Genomic DNA, 12,917 nt, shown 5'->3' on the forward strand with positions numbered 1-12,917 from the left:
ATAAAGAAGCTATTAAAGTCCATAATTAGGAAATATATATAAGCCAGTATAAAACGCTATTACAGTCCATAACAGGCCATACATCAAGCCACAAAGTCGATAATCCTAGGCTTCATATAGTCCATGTAAATGCATTGCAGTCGATAGCTAGAGATGTAAATGTATTACAGTCCATAATTAAGAAATATAAGCCAGTATAAAACATGGGTCCATTATAGTCCATAACTTCAAGAACTAAAAGCATTAACTTCTCTTGCATATCTTGTTCTTGCCGCTGAAATGAAGCTGCACATAATTACATTCACATTAAGCATCTGAGATAGAAACTCTAACATGCAGTAAATGAACTAGCATACATGTATCTCTAGTTAATGTCACGAGTGCATGGTAGCAGTACATGCCTACATGGCAGAGTCAGCTAAATTCCACGTACCAATTTGGTAGTTCATAATCAAACATGTAATTCAAACATGGAGTAAACAATGCTAGTTAATGGAGTGAACAGTTAGTTCATGAAGTAAACAATGGTATCAGGTAGAGACCCGAGCTGAGCTCAGGTGGTCAGCCCAGCGAGGTATGCCCACCAGGGTTCAACCCCTGAATGTCACATTTTGGTGTCTCACCTTGCGAAAATTAATATATGTATCTCGATAACAATTACAGATGTTTGCATGCTTTTCACAACAATACAGAAATTTGCATGGTTTTGACAACAATTACAGAAATTAGAGAAACTGGAATTGCAGAAATTTGCACATATCTTGGCTGCACAAAGGTGTCAATTTCAGATATCAAAGCTTGCTGGATATACATAATGACACAAGCTATACTCTTGTCTCAGGACTTCTAGTAGTCAATTATAAAGGCAGAGATGGGTGAATTTCTTAACTATTTTTTATCAAATGAGAACCCAAATATAAAAGCAAAACTCGCAGTGTCATTGACATCATGTGCCGTCACAGCCCCTACTATCTGTTACAGTTTAGCCATCATTTCCCATTAATAACAAAACGAATTATTCCGATATATAAAATATTAATTTCAATGGCTTTTGCTATAGTAACCTTCCCAACCACGATTTTTATTCTACTCCCTTCAGCAATCAGTCCTTGCACTTTTTTAATATGATTTTACAAAACTCGTGCCAGTTTCGGTTATGATTAATGAAAGGATCGCTTGTATGGTGTTATGATGAATTGTTTCCTTGCAGAAGCCTGCAAATTTTTTCAGTGCTTCAAATACTGTCCTATTTGAAAGAGCTCTTCTTCGGTACCCCTAAATTAATATAAGCCGTTCATTTTTTTAATTTAAGGGCTTAGATTAGCCAATACTCCTTAATACTCCAATTTAGATAGATGGAGTAGTACAGTGGAGTATTGAAAAATCAAGGGTAAATATGTAATCTAACCTTATAAAATATCTGAAAAATACGTCTAAAAAGTTTGCTGCAGTTTTGAGACTTTTCCCATTCTCTTCTCTGTCTCCGGCATCCCGGATCTCACCAGAGCGAGGCCGGTGGCGGTGGTGCGCTTCGAGGAGATCGGCGGCTGGGCGAGGGAGGCGGCCGTGCGCAGCAAGGAAGCCGGCGGCGGCGGGCTTCGAGATGGCCGGAGGCCGTGCGACGGAGGCGGTGGTGCGCGGCAAGGAAGCTGGCGGCGGCGGGCTTCGAGATGGCCGGAGGCCGCGCGACGGAGGCGGTGGTGCGCCGCAAGGAGACCGGCGGCCGCGCGCAGCAAGGAAGCCGGCGGCGGCGGGCTTTGAGATGGCCGGAGGCCACGCGACGGAGGCGGTGGTGCGCCACAAGGAGACCGGTGGCGGCACGCTTCGAGGAGGCCGACGGCCGCGTGACGGAGGCGGCGCGCGCTTCGAGGAGGTCGGCGGTAGGTCGACGGCGGCTCCCTTCGAGGATGCTAGCGGGCTGCGTGCGGCAAGGAGGGCGGGGCGTCGGCTTGGAGAAGATTGATGACGTAGGCACGTAGCCAGGATATGTGCAAAGTCCAGAATGCCCATCCCTAATACTCCGTTAAGTCTAATGGAGTATTAGGAACAGTAGAAAAGGCCATTTGAAAACGGTTGATTTTCATAGAGAGATAAAAGAAGTTCAGAGGGGTGCTGCAGGTAAGGATGTTGGGGGCATCCAGGCATCAAAAATAGCATTAGAAGCTAATAGAGAGTTAATTTTCTCATCATCAGAAGCTAATAGAGTTCATTCAAGGCAAGTTAAATGTAAAACTTGCTGTATCACTTAGCATTAGAGTCATTTTCTAAAGCAACGTACCCGTAATTCGATCCGATTAGATTTAATACCCTGATTAGTTACTGCAGATCAGCAATGGCACACAATAGTCAGTTTCCTGATTCTGCAGTGACGAGCGTGAGCATCTCTGCCGGCAGCTACACATACGTGTCGATCTGGGTAAGAAGTTTTTTTTTCGTGTGCAGGTGAGTGATTGAGATTGAACTATTTTTATGTTTAGTGTGTTTGGTGCATGCACAACACTGCGTCAAGGCGTACGTGCTGTGCACATGGTGCGTCCATGGAAATGTGATGGGAGAAAAGTAATGACGTGGCGGACAAAATTTGATCCTTCATTCCACCCTCAAATTTGGGAAATAAACGGGGAGGGCAGACAAATTTGGGCAAATGGGGAGGGTCTGAGGGTCCTATGGATTACATTACTTATCTAAATCCCCCAAATGGATAGACGGGGAAGAAAGGGAGGTCCCTTTGGAGATGCCCTTAACAGATCATACAGGATGGTATTTTTCTGACATTTGTTGTCCCAGTTGAGCCCATGCGGGATATAGGGGCCACTCGCGAAAATGTTAATGGGTTTTTTGTTAGAGGATGGGTTACGGGGTAAACGGCGGCTCCCTCCCGCTTGCATCCCTTTTCATGGATAAGAAAAAAATTGTAAGCATAATTTCTATTATGTCATAATTTGTTTTGTTTATCTTTTAACCTGTGCTTGTCTCATATTTGGGCCTCGGCATATGCAAAATTATTGTACGGATAATTCCAATTGGTTGTGATAACTGGTTGTTTGCAGTGTTATTTCAGATAGAATTGTAGTCAGAGCAATTGCAGCAGTGGGTAGGAAACAGGGAGACTTCATGAGGCTGGTATGATTCACTTTATCTTTGTTACAAACAACTATAACCTGCACCCTATCGCCTACTGACTATGCAATGTTTACCACTTGAATTGTAATATCTAGGTGGAGTACCTTCTTTCCATTTTCTGTTGATCTACATGAATGTTTGGTACTTCCCTGTGCAATTTGAAGTAATCATGAAGACATGAGTAATGCAATATAAGGTTACTAATAGGCTTGGCTTGAGACTACTTGTTTTGATTTTCTGGTGATGAACTAATGATATGACAAACTAGCAAACAAGGATACAATGCAGTTTAACACAGTACATAGTGCTTCCAGCCCAATATTGGAGCTATATTGCCAACAGTTTGTAGAGTTTCTTGATGAAATTCAACTGTCAACTGCTTGGAGCCGCATCATTGTTGTTAAAAAAACTTGAACGCCAATTTGGCAACAGATGTATAAAAGCAAACAAGGTTTTGTGCTGAAGTCAGAACTTGAACTAGTGGTACTCGACTATGCAGTTTTAAGTAACTGTGAAAACACATGATTAATGTGATTGGTACACACTAGCTGTTTCGGACCACACTCCTGATTTGCCAAATACAAAATCCCTTCTGCTTGCACAGCATGGATGACACACATGTCATGCTTTGGCCATGTTGGAGGGTACCTTGAATTATCTAGAAAAAAACAAGGCATACATTTGCTACGGTTGTTGCTTTGAAGGATGCTGACTTCTAAGTAAAAGTTGATGACGATGTGTATGTAAATATAGGTAAGCTCAAATTTGAATATATGACTTTTAAGATTGGGGTCAAAAAATTGTAAATGTGCGGTTTCCACATTTACTTCTACAGCTCTTATTTATTATTTAGTTTCTCTTTTGATACTTAAATCTTGTTTCCTAAGGTGCCAATTACATATTCCTAACATGAAACTTTTACATCTGCACTTCTTCAGTGGTTGTTTGACAGATTTTATCCAAACATGTCTCGAGGCCCAGGGTTTATACTTTTTTTTGAGAGAAAACTGTAGGAGAGGCTCCGACAGTGAATAAATTAAAAAACAAAATATTTACAAGTATTTACAAGGAGGTCAAAGACCCAGGGTTTATACTGGATGCATGAAGTCTGGTCCTGGCCTACTCCTATCTGAAAAGAAAATGGAGTATTATATTTAGCTCCTTATTTCTTTAACATGCTTTCCTAGTTGTCAATATGTCAGTTGGGCATTGGAAATTTGGGGATTAGTATTTCCAACATGCCACTCTGCAGGGATGTCTTGCACATATCAATGAGGATGTTGCTTTGGGGCTTGGTAGCGGTTTAGAGCATCCTCAATAGCTCTTATCTGAGTGGCTTCAGATTGAGCACCCAAATTAGTTGAGGATTTACATTAATTCCTCCAAATCTATCGGTAAGAAATGTGATAGAGAACCACCTGTAACTTATAAGTTGCTAACTTTGCACACAAAGCTAGTCTAAATCATGTGTGTGTTAACTGGTCACAGGTTGCGAATGGAAAGCCCACGGAGGGAACACCTGTGTGGCATCATTTGATTGGAAACGCACTGGTATATGAAACTCCACAGAGAGCATCCAGGGAGTGCACAACAGGTGTGGAGAAAGTGAAAAGGCGCTCTGATTTGCTTCTTTCTAAGCTTTAAATCTGGAAGAAGATCGGATGGAAGCTAGCTCTGTATGAAATGTATAGGTGATTATGTTGATGCAAAATTTGCTATTCTGTTCATGGTGATATTGTTTACATGGTTCGGTTCCTGCGTTTGAAATGTTCTCCAAACCAAGAAATGTTTATATCAGAATTTGAAATGAAATGATGGAAATAAAGAGATTTGGAAGTTCATGAACAGAAAAGACAAATGAAAACAAGTCATATTTTAACTGAGGCGAGAAATTAAAAACAATTGACAACGAATATTAATAAGTGGAAACAACTATTAACCTTTTATAAGATGAGATAGACGATTCACCCTTCTAATCCTCATCCCTTGGGGGAGGAATTCCTCCTCTTGCATAGTGGAAGTCATAGAAATTGTAAATGGGACACAGAATCTACACATTGAAATTGACAAGTTAGATACACAAATAAATTTTATTTGCAAGAGACACACAAAGGGGGCTAATTGCCATCATAGTAGGAGCATTATATACCTTGGGATGACCCAGAAGTTTGATCCACAGGAACGTGAACACCACTACAGCACAAGCAGCTAAGCCCCAAACGTTCTCATCATAGTTAACTGCCAGCAGATTTGTCAACACTGTGCCGTAACAGATGATAAACACAGTTTGCGGCCAGGCCATAATAAAGGATGCCTCTAGCCATAAACTGTTATTCTCAATTGCATTTGCCATCGCAGCAGTGTTGATAGACACGATGAAGTAAAAGAGCGATGCACACACGAAGGCATACTTTTGAAGCTCGCCTATCGATTTAGACTGAAACACAAGCATGCAACCCAAAGTGTGGATAGCGAGGCCCGAACTGACAAGATCCTTGGTCAAAGATTGGACAAACTTGACGGCAACCTAACATAGAAGCAGAAAACAGGCATGGGTTTGCAATCAAAAGTAAGAACAGGATGAACAAAAGTACTATTTAGATCGGAGTCTACCTTTTCTTTCGGGGTCAGGGGTGCATTGCGCTGCATATCAAATCAAAGAAAAGGTTCAGTTCTTGAGGGGGGAATTGAGCAAGAGATGAGTCTTTATAAGGTAAATATGATTACTTTTGAGGATATGTGGTGCTTAGCATGGATCTAAGTACAATTCAAATCTAACAAATCAATTAGTCTGCACAAAATAACAAAATTACAATATATCCCTGTGGTTGGAAAATATCTAAAGGAAAACACGACATGCTTTTTTATTTTGAGAAATGGGTCACCCCCAATTTCTGTTATCACAACCATCAGAACACTACAAAGTTCAGAAAGGAAACAAACTGACAACCAAAAAATCAGAACAATTCTGAAGCTTGCCAAAAAGTTTGATTCCTTCATGAAGTGGCTCTATAGCTAGCCTAGCCCAGCTAACAAAAATTCAAGGTGATAGTGTTGCTATGGCAATGGTGGACTGAAAGAAACAAGATGTAGAAAGAAGATAAATCCCGAAGCATTGATCAATTTATTTTATATCATAATGAAATAAACTAATGATTACTATCAAACTTCTTTTAAGGAATAGGAGAGAATTAACAGGAACCCACAAAGATGGCATCCTCCAGCTGGTACAAACAAAAAACCAAAATTTATGATGCATACTTTGCTGAAACGGAAGTTGGAGGATGGGGAGCACTAATCAGAGACCACAATGGTGCAGTTTTGCAGTTTTGGCGTGTGGTGCAGGAATATTAGGATGTGTTTGGATGGCGACCAAAACACAAATTTGGCTCTTGTTTGGATGGCAACCAATATGTGCTGCTCATGCTCCTTAGAACAACCCTAGTTCTTTTTTCTTGCCAAAACATGAGCAACCAAAACATTTAGCCAACTTTTGGTGGGATTGGCTTGGGCTCAAACCAAACACACCGGAAGCCCGCTGCATGCTTGAATTGCTGACTTCAATTCGCCCACTATGTAATGAAATTTGTTTGTAGTTTGTCCAAATAGAAGAAGAACCACTGGAAATTTCCCTTCAACGAAAGAGAATCAAGAATGGGGAAGTCAATGTCTGGAAATTTGTTTGGGGTTAGTTTTTCCCGTGTACTTGCCGCCGGAGGAGCCCGCGAAGGCTAGCTCGCCCCAAAAAATTAGATATTTTTTGGCCGAACCAAACACATAAACAAGCCCACAAAACTAGGAGGGCAATTGCCCAGGATGAAAACACGCCCCAGTCTCTAGACCGATCTCCAAACCCAAGGAGATCTCCAACGACTCCCATTCAGGCTAAAGAAAGGCAAGAACTTTATCAACCAAAAGCGCACAACTATGGCAGCGTCGTCGCCGGTGGCCACCATTCAGGCTAAAGAAAGGCAAGAACTTTATCAACCAAAAGCGCACAACTATGGCAGCGTCGTCGCCGGTGGCCACCGTCCATGCTGCAAAGACTTCACTTGGTTTAGAAGCTTGGTACCTTGGCCCCCCACCATAGCTCCACAAAACGCAACATGCTAGCGGATCTAACGCCGGCCAGAACCAAGCTAAAACAAGGTAGGAATCAAAATAGATGAGGCAGAGGAGCATGTGGAGCAAGATTACCTCCATCGGTGACTTCGTGGGCTTGACGGCGCGTACTCCTCGTCAGCGCTGGACACCTCTCCGCCTCTGTCGACGAGAAGGAAGGGCGTGTTTGAACGGAGTGGAAAACGAGGCGACCCCTCTAGAGCTTCCTATGCACTCCTGTAGGCAAGGCAGGGCGGGTCCCACCTCCACTCGCAGCATGAGAGCACTCCAGGACAAAAATATATATATACAGAGTATAAATTTTTTTTTGGAATATATACAGAGTAGGACTTGACTATACGGCAGCCGTATGGCAGTTACCATACATACCGACCGCTTCCTGCCATGGCGCGCGAGCCCAAGCGCACGGCGGCGCGCAAGGCGAGCCCGAACAGGACGCGACCCTGACCTGGCGCGGACGCGAGCCCGAACCGACCCCGACCCTGACCTGGCGTGGACGCAAGCCCGAGCGCGCGGCGGCGCGCGAGGCGAGCCTGAACCGACCCTGACCCCGACCTGGTTCCTATGCCTGAGTTATTACCAGGAGCCGGCTGCCAGCACTAACCAACTTAGGGGGAAAGAAAAGGTGGGCCCAACGAAGCTAGATCTGAAGAAGCAAGAACCCCGATCAGAACAGAGCGCTTCTCCACGCGGAAGGGCAACGCCATGGAAGAAGAGAGTTGGATGAGAGGAGTAGAAGAATTACCACCCCTGATCAAGCCAATTACCAACAGAACCATGTAGAAGAAGGGCAACGCCATGGAGCAGTTGTCAAATTTGGGGGGAAAATTGGTTGGACACAGTGAAGAGATTGGAAGCAAAGTACCAGGTTTGTGTTTCTGTTGTGTGAAAAAACTGCTTCTCCCTGTGGGAAATCATGTTACTGAATCCATCGTGCTCACATCGACAGGCTGCCAAAATCATCCGATAGCTGCCCCACTTCAAGAAACAAGCTGGTATTTGGAGTTGCCATCAAGATAAATTCAGAATTAACAGGCTGTGCAAGATGGAGTTATCAGGTACGTACTGGAAAACTCATCACATAGGAAATTAAGCACTAATCTATGGGGAAAACAGTAACACGTAACTCGTGTTTCTCTAGGAAAACACAGAAGATGATCCCGGCCCATCCCTCGATTCAAGATGCAACATGGATGATGCACAAAGAATTTCGAGGTGGATATATCCATAATTTCCGACATGCCAGTGGACAAGGAAACAGGTGAACACACTACTGTTTTGTTTCTTTACGAATAGTTAGTGGATCTACAAGCATCATGTTGTTTCATTTCTTTGTGAAGAGTTACAATCGATTTAGGAGTTAGCAATATATGTCATACACAAGTGATCCACCCCCTCCCCCCCCCCCCCCCCCCCCCCCGATCATCATGAGTTACCAACAAAGTGTCCTGAAAAGCCTGCTGTTGTGTTACCAACTAGTGATGCGCTCTCCTGATCATCATGAGTGCTTAGCAAATCTTGCAACGGTCCTTGCAATTATCAGCACCAAAAAACATGCCAGCTCGTCACCTGCAGAAAATGAGAAACCCAATTCCTTTGTTTAGAAAACCCTGCTGTTGCATCAAGAAATGGCATTTATAATTCATGATCTTGTGGCAGGTTGTACAAAATTGAATCCAACAGTGATTCCACACAAGGGCTCTCAGGGGGTAGTAAGAGGACAGTGCCAGATTCTATTGTAGAAGAACCTCGTGACGCTAAGAAAATACTGCAACAAGTTACACCCGAAGTGGTTAATGCAGGTAAAGTCCAAAGGAAAATGCATCATGTCTTGTATCTTGCATGCATGTGCATAGGCCAAATTACACGGAAATGTTCCCTATGTGTGCAAATTACCATGGCAGCTGGTAGAACTTGCCAAACGGAACTAGCAAGTTGTTAGATGGCAATGGGCTCCATTTTTGTGTCTTGCTTGAATTTACCATGTATTAAGTGTAAGAGTCACCATTATATGAATTCATAAATTACCAACTGATGTAGTAACCTGTTACCATAGAAATTTGAACCCTGGAAACTTATATTTTCTGTCTTGTATCTTGTATCTTGCATTTATGCATAAATACAAGAAAATAATGGGAGGGCTTCCATTATTTTCTGTCCTGTATCTTGTATTCATGCACGTAGGCGAAAATGCAAAAAAAAAATGTTCCCCCTATTGTGCTTCTTGCCATGGAAGCTTAGTAGAACTTACGAAAACAGAGGTAGCAATTTTGTTTGTAAAATCAAAAAATATTCCACTTTTGTGTGTTGCTTGAAGTTACCATGTATTAGGTATAGCAGTGACCACTCTGTGAATGAAAAATTACCATCTCTGCAGTAAATAGTTGCCACAACTGTAAAAACCAGGGGTTAATTTTTTTCCACACCTATAGGGATTCTTGGACATGCTAGTGCATATACAAGAACATCAAGTGCTGATCTTCGTAGAGTAAATGAACCAGCAACACCGGAATCGGAACAGAATGATGACGATGGTGTCAACACAAATGCAAAAGCACACTCAACCCTGCAACCCCCGTCCGTGCATATGAAATTTGATAGCTTCGATGCCGCTTATGAGCACTATAGTGTGTTTGCGCTGAGGAAAGGGTTTGGGATAAGGAGAGAGTACAGTAAGAAGCTTGTAGATGGAAGAATAAGCAGGGTAATGGTGGTGTGTACTAGGGCAGGGAAACCACGGTTGGAGAAGGTAGAGGATGAGAAAACAGAGAATATTAGAAGCATTGTGAAGAAAAGGAAAAGAAGTAGGACAACAAGGACCGATTGCAAGGCGCACATGTACCTGAGATGCACAGGTGAGTGGTGGGTTGTGGCAGAATTTCAGGACAGCCACAACCACCCGCTTCTGAAGAAGCCGTCGCTAACTAAATTCCTCAACGCCCATCGACACATACCACAGGAAGAAAAAGACTTTGTGAGGCTATTGCACGGCTGCAATGTGGAAACGAGCCGTCAAATGCAACTAATGGCCTCGTTTTATGGTTCGTTTGAAGCTATCACGTATATCGCTAAACATATTGCAAATCTAAGGGCCTCATTTCGGCTAGAACACCGCCACACCGACATTCAAGATACGCTTGCATACTTTGGGGAGCTGAAAGCTATGGATGCTGACTACTTTTGGAAAATCAAGCTGGACGAAGATCTTCGGGTGGAGAATATTTTCTGGGTGGATAGAGCTTCCCGGAGAGCATACGCTCGGTTCAATGATTGCATATCATTCGACACGACATATCTTACCAACAAGTACAAAATGCCATGTGCTCCTTTCATAGGCATAAATAATCAGGGACAGTCCATGCAATTTGGTTGTGGTTTCTTGCGTAATGAACTCACAGAGAGCTTTGTGTGGTTATTCCGTACATTCCTTGAAGCTATGGGTGGGCTCGCACCAAAGAACATGATCACGGACCAAGATTTTGCAATGAGAGCAGGCGTTGAAGAGGTGTTCCCAACCACTAGACACAGGAATTGCTGTTGGCACATCATGAAAAAAGCCTAAGAGAAAATAGGCAGCTTGATGGCAGATGAAGAGGAGCTCCATGAAGCCTTCAAAGACTGCGTGGATAACAGTTACACGGGTAATGTCTCTCCTCTGTTGTAGCCATACTATGTTACACATGTCCTTGGTAGTAGTTACCAGCCACACAGAAGTTACTAGTTTGTGGATTATACAGTGATCAATGCAAAATTCTACAAGTTATCCACCCACGGCATGTAAAGTTACCTGGTGTTTTGTTATGCTATTACCATAACCCTTGTGCACAAGTTATCACAAACCCTAGCACCTAAAAGTTCTTATGATTTGCATATGTTTTCCCTCTGTAAACAGTGGCAGAATTTGAGGGGAAGTGGGTGGCGATGCTCCAGAATTACGAAATGGAAGACAATGATCACCTTCAGGAGCTTTGGGAAAACAGGGCATGCTGGGTACTAGCTTACTACATGCATGATTTCTATCCCTTTTTGCAATCTACCCAGCGCAGCGAGGGGTTCAATGCTGTCCACAAGAAGTACGTTAACCCGCAGAACTCATTGACAGAATTCGCAAGACAATACACATCAATACAAGAGAAAATAATGAGTGCTGAGAACAAGGAAGAGGCTGAAACTGCTACTAAAGACCAGGATTTGTGGGGGTACCACCCGGTTGAAAGGCAAATGCACAAGATATACACGCACAATTTGTTCTTGAGATTCCAGCATGAGGTGAGGGAAACTACATCGTATGACTATGAGCATGTTGGAGGGAATAGACACATGCTTACATCGTTACGGGGGAGAGTGGGCAAATATGATGAAAGAAGCTTTCACGTGGAGGCCTGTAAAAGTGAAGGCATTTTCATATGTGAGTGCTGCAAATATTATCGAGATGGCATGGTTTGCTGCCACGTAATGAGAGTGATGATGCAGATTGGCGTTCACATGATCCCAGATAGATACATATTGGAAAGGTGGACGTGGGATGAAGATGCTGACCTAATACAACCAGATGCTCAACCCCAATCAGAAAACAAGGCGATGCCGGAAGAGTCGAAAAGAAAAATGCGATATGCCACCCTCAACTCGAAATTCAAAGATTTATCGAAACAAGCATGCATGTCAGATGATGAAAACCGGATAGTGGCACAATATTTGAAGGACCTGGGGGTTGCGCTTGCTGCCTGTAGGAAGAGAGAGAAGAGAAAAGCTGCAAAATCAGCTACGGTGGACAGCCCAAATGCTCCATCCAACTCCTCTAACTTCAGTGCAACGTGTGGGTGGGGAATCTGAGGCATCAAACACAAGGGGATTCTGAACCCTAAAATGTCAACAACAAAAGGTCGTCCGCAAGAAAAAAGATTCCAGTCCCCGGCCTATGGACCTAGCAAAACCTAAAAGGCCAAGAAAGTGTAGCATCTGTTCAAAACCAGGACATGATGCAGGGAAATGCAAAGAGGCGCCAGGCAAGAGCAACAGCAGGGCTGCAAAAGGGTCCACAATAGGGGGTCCAACAGGAAACACAATGGTAAATGTGGATGGTTGATTTTTGTTTCAGTAGAGAAGTTAGCAGGCTCCAAAACTCTAGTTACCCGGAAACTGTTATTTTAGTTACCGTGCTATCACTTTTTGAGTTACCGGACTGGTTTTCAGTTGTCATACCCTCACTAGAAATTTAACCATATTCATCGCATTATATGTCTGTGGTTACCTAGTTATATTGTAAGGATGTTGAGTTTATCATGTTGGACTTTCGTATAATATTCCGATGTTTTTGTATGGCCTAGAAAAAAATATACTGTACGCACTGAATGTTTTACCTTCATAAGCTGTTTCGGAACAAAGTAACCTGCCACTCCTTGGTTTTATAGCGAGCACTCGTCAACCACATGGATGTTAGAACCTACCTTAGAGCTGAAATCTGGCTTGGTGTGATTGCTGGCGTCCTTGTACCATCCCACAATTCAAGATATTTTAGCATAAAAAATCCACAGTCAATGCTGCAAAATAGATTAAAAAAAAGAAGGTTAAAAGAAGGGCACAACTAGCTTGGATAAATAACATGTGTTGATCCACAAGTTTCAGGTTGGGAAAAACATACATGTTATCCTATTTTATGACATATATGAGTA

The 12,917-nt window shown here is 42.9% G+C and overlaps 1 protein-coding gene across 1 annotated transcript; it reads left to right on the forward strand.

Annotated features, from left to right (window-relative positions):
• The first annotated feature begins 1,603 nt into the window (after positions 1–1,603).
• Positions 1,604–12,078, forward strand: LOC100835515 (protein FAR1-RELATED SEQUENCE 9). The gene is made up of 3 exons (XM_010234701.1): positions 1,604–1,880; positions 9,678–10,100; positions 11,138–12,078. The coding sequence occupies exons 1-3, from the start codon at positions 1,604–1,606 to the stop codon at positions 12,076–12,078; spliced, it is 1,641 nt and encodes a 546-aa protein (XP_010233003.1).
• The last annotated feature ends 839 nt before the right edge of the window (positions 12,079–12,917 follow it).

This window comes from Brachypodium distachyon, chromosome 2, assembly GCF_000005505.3.
Source record: "Brachypodium distachyon strain Bd21 chromosome 2, Brachypodium_distachyon_v3.0, whole genome shotgun sequence".
In the NCBI taxonomy this organism is placed as follows: Eukaryota; Viridiplantae; Streptophyta; class Magnoliopsida; order Poales; family Poaceae; genus Brachypodium; species Brachypodium distachyon.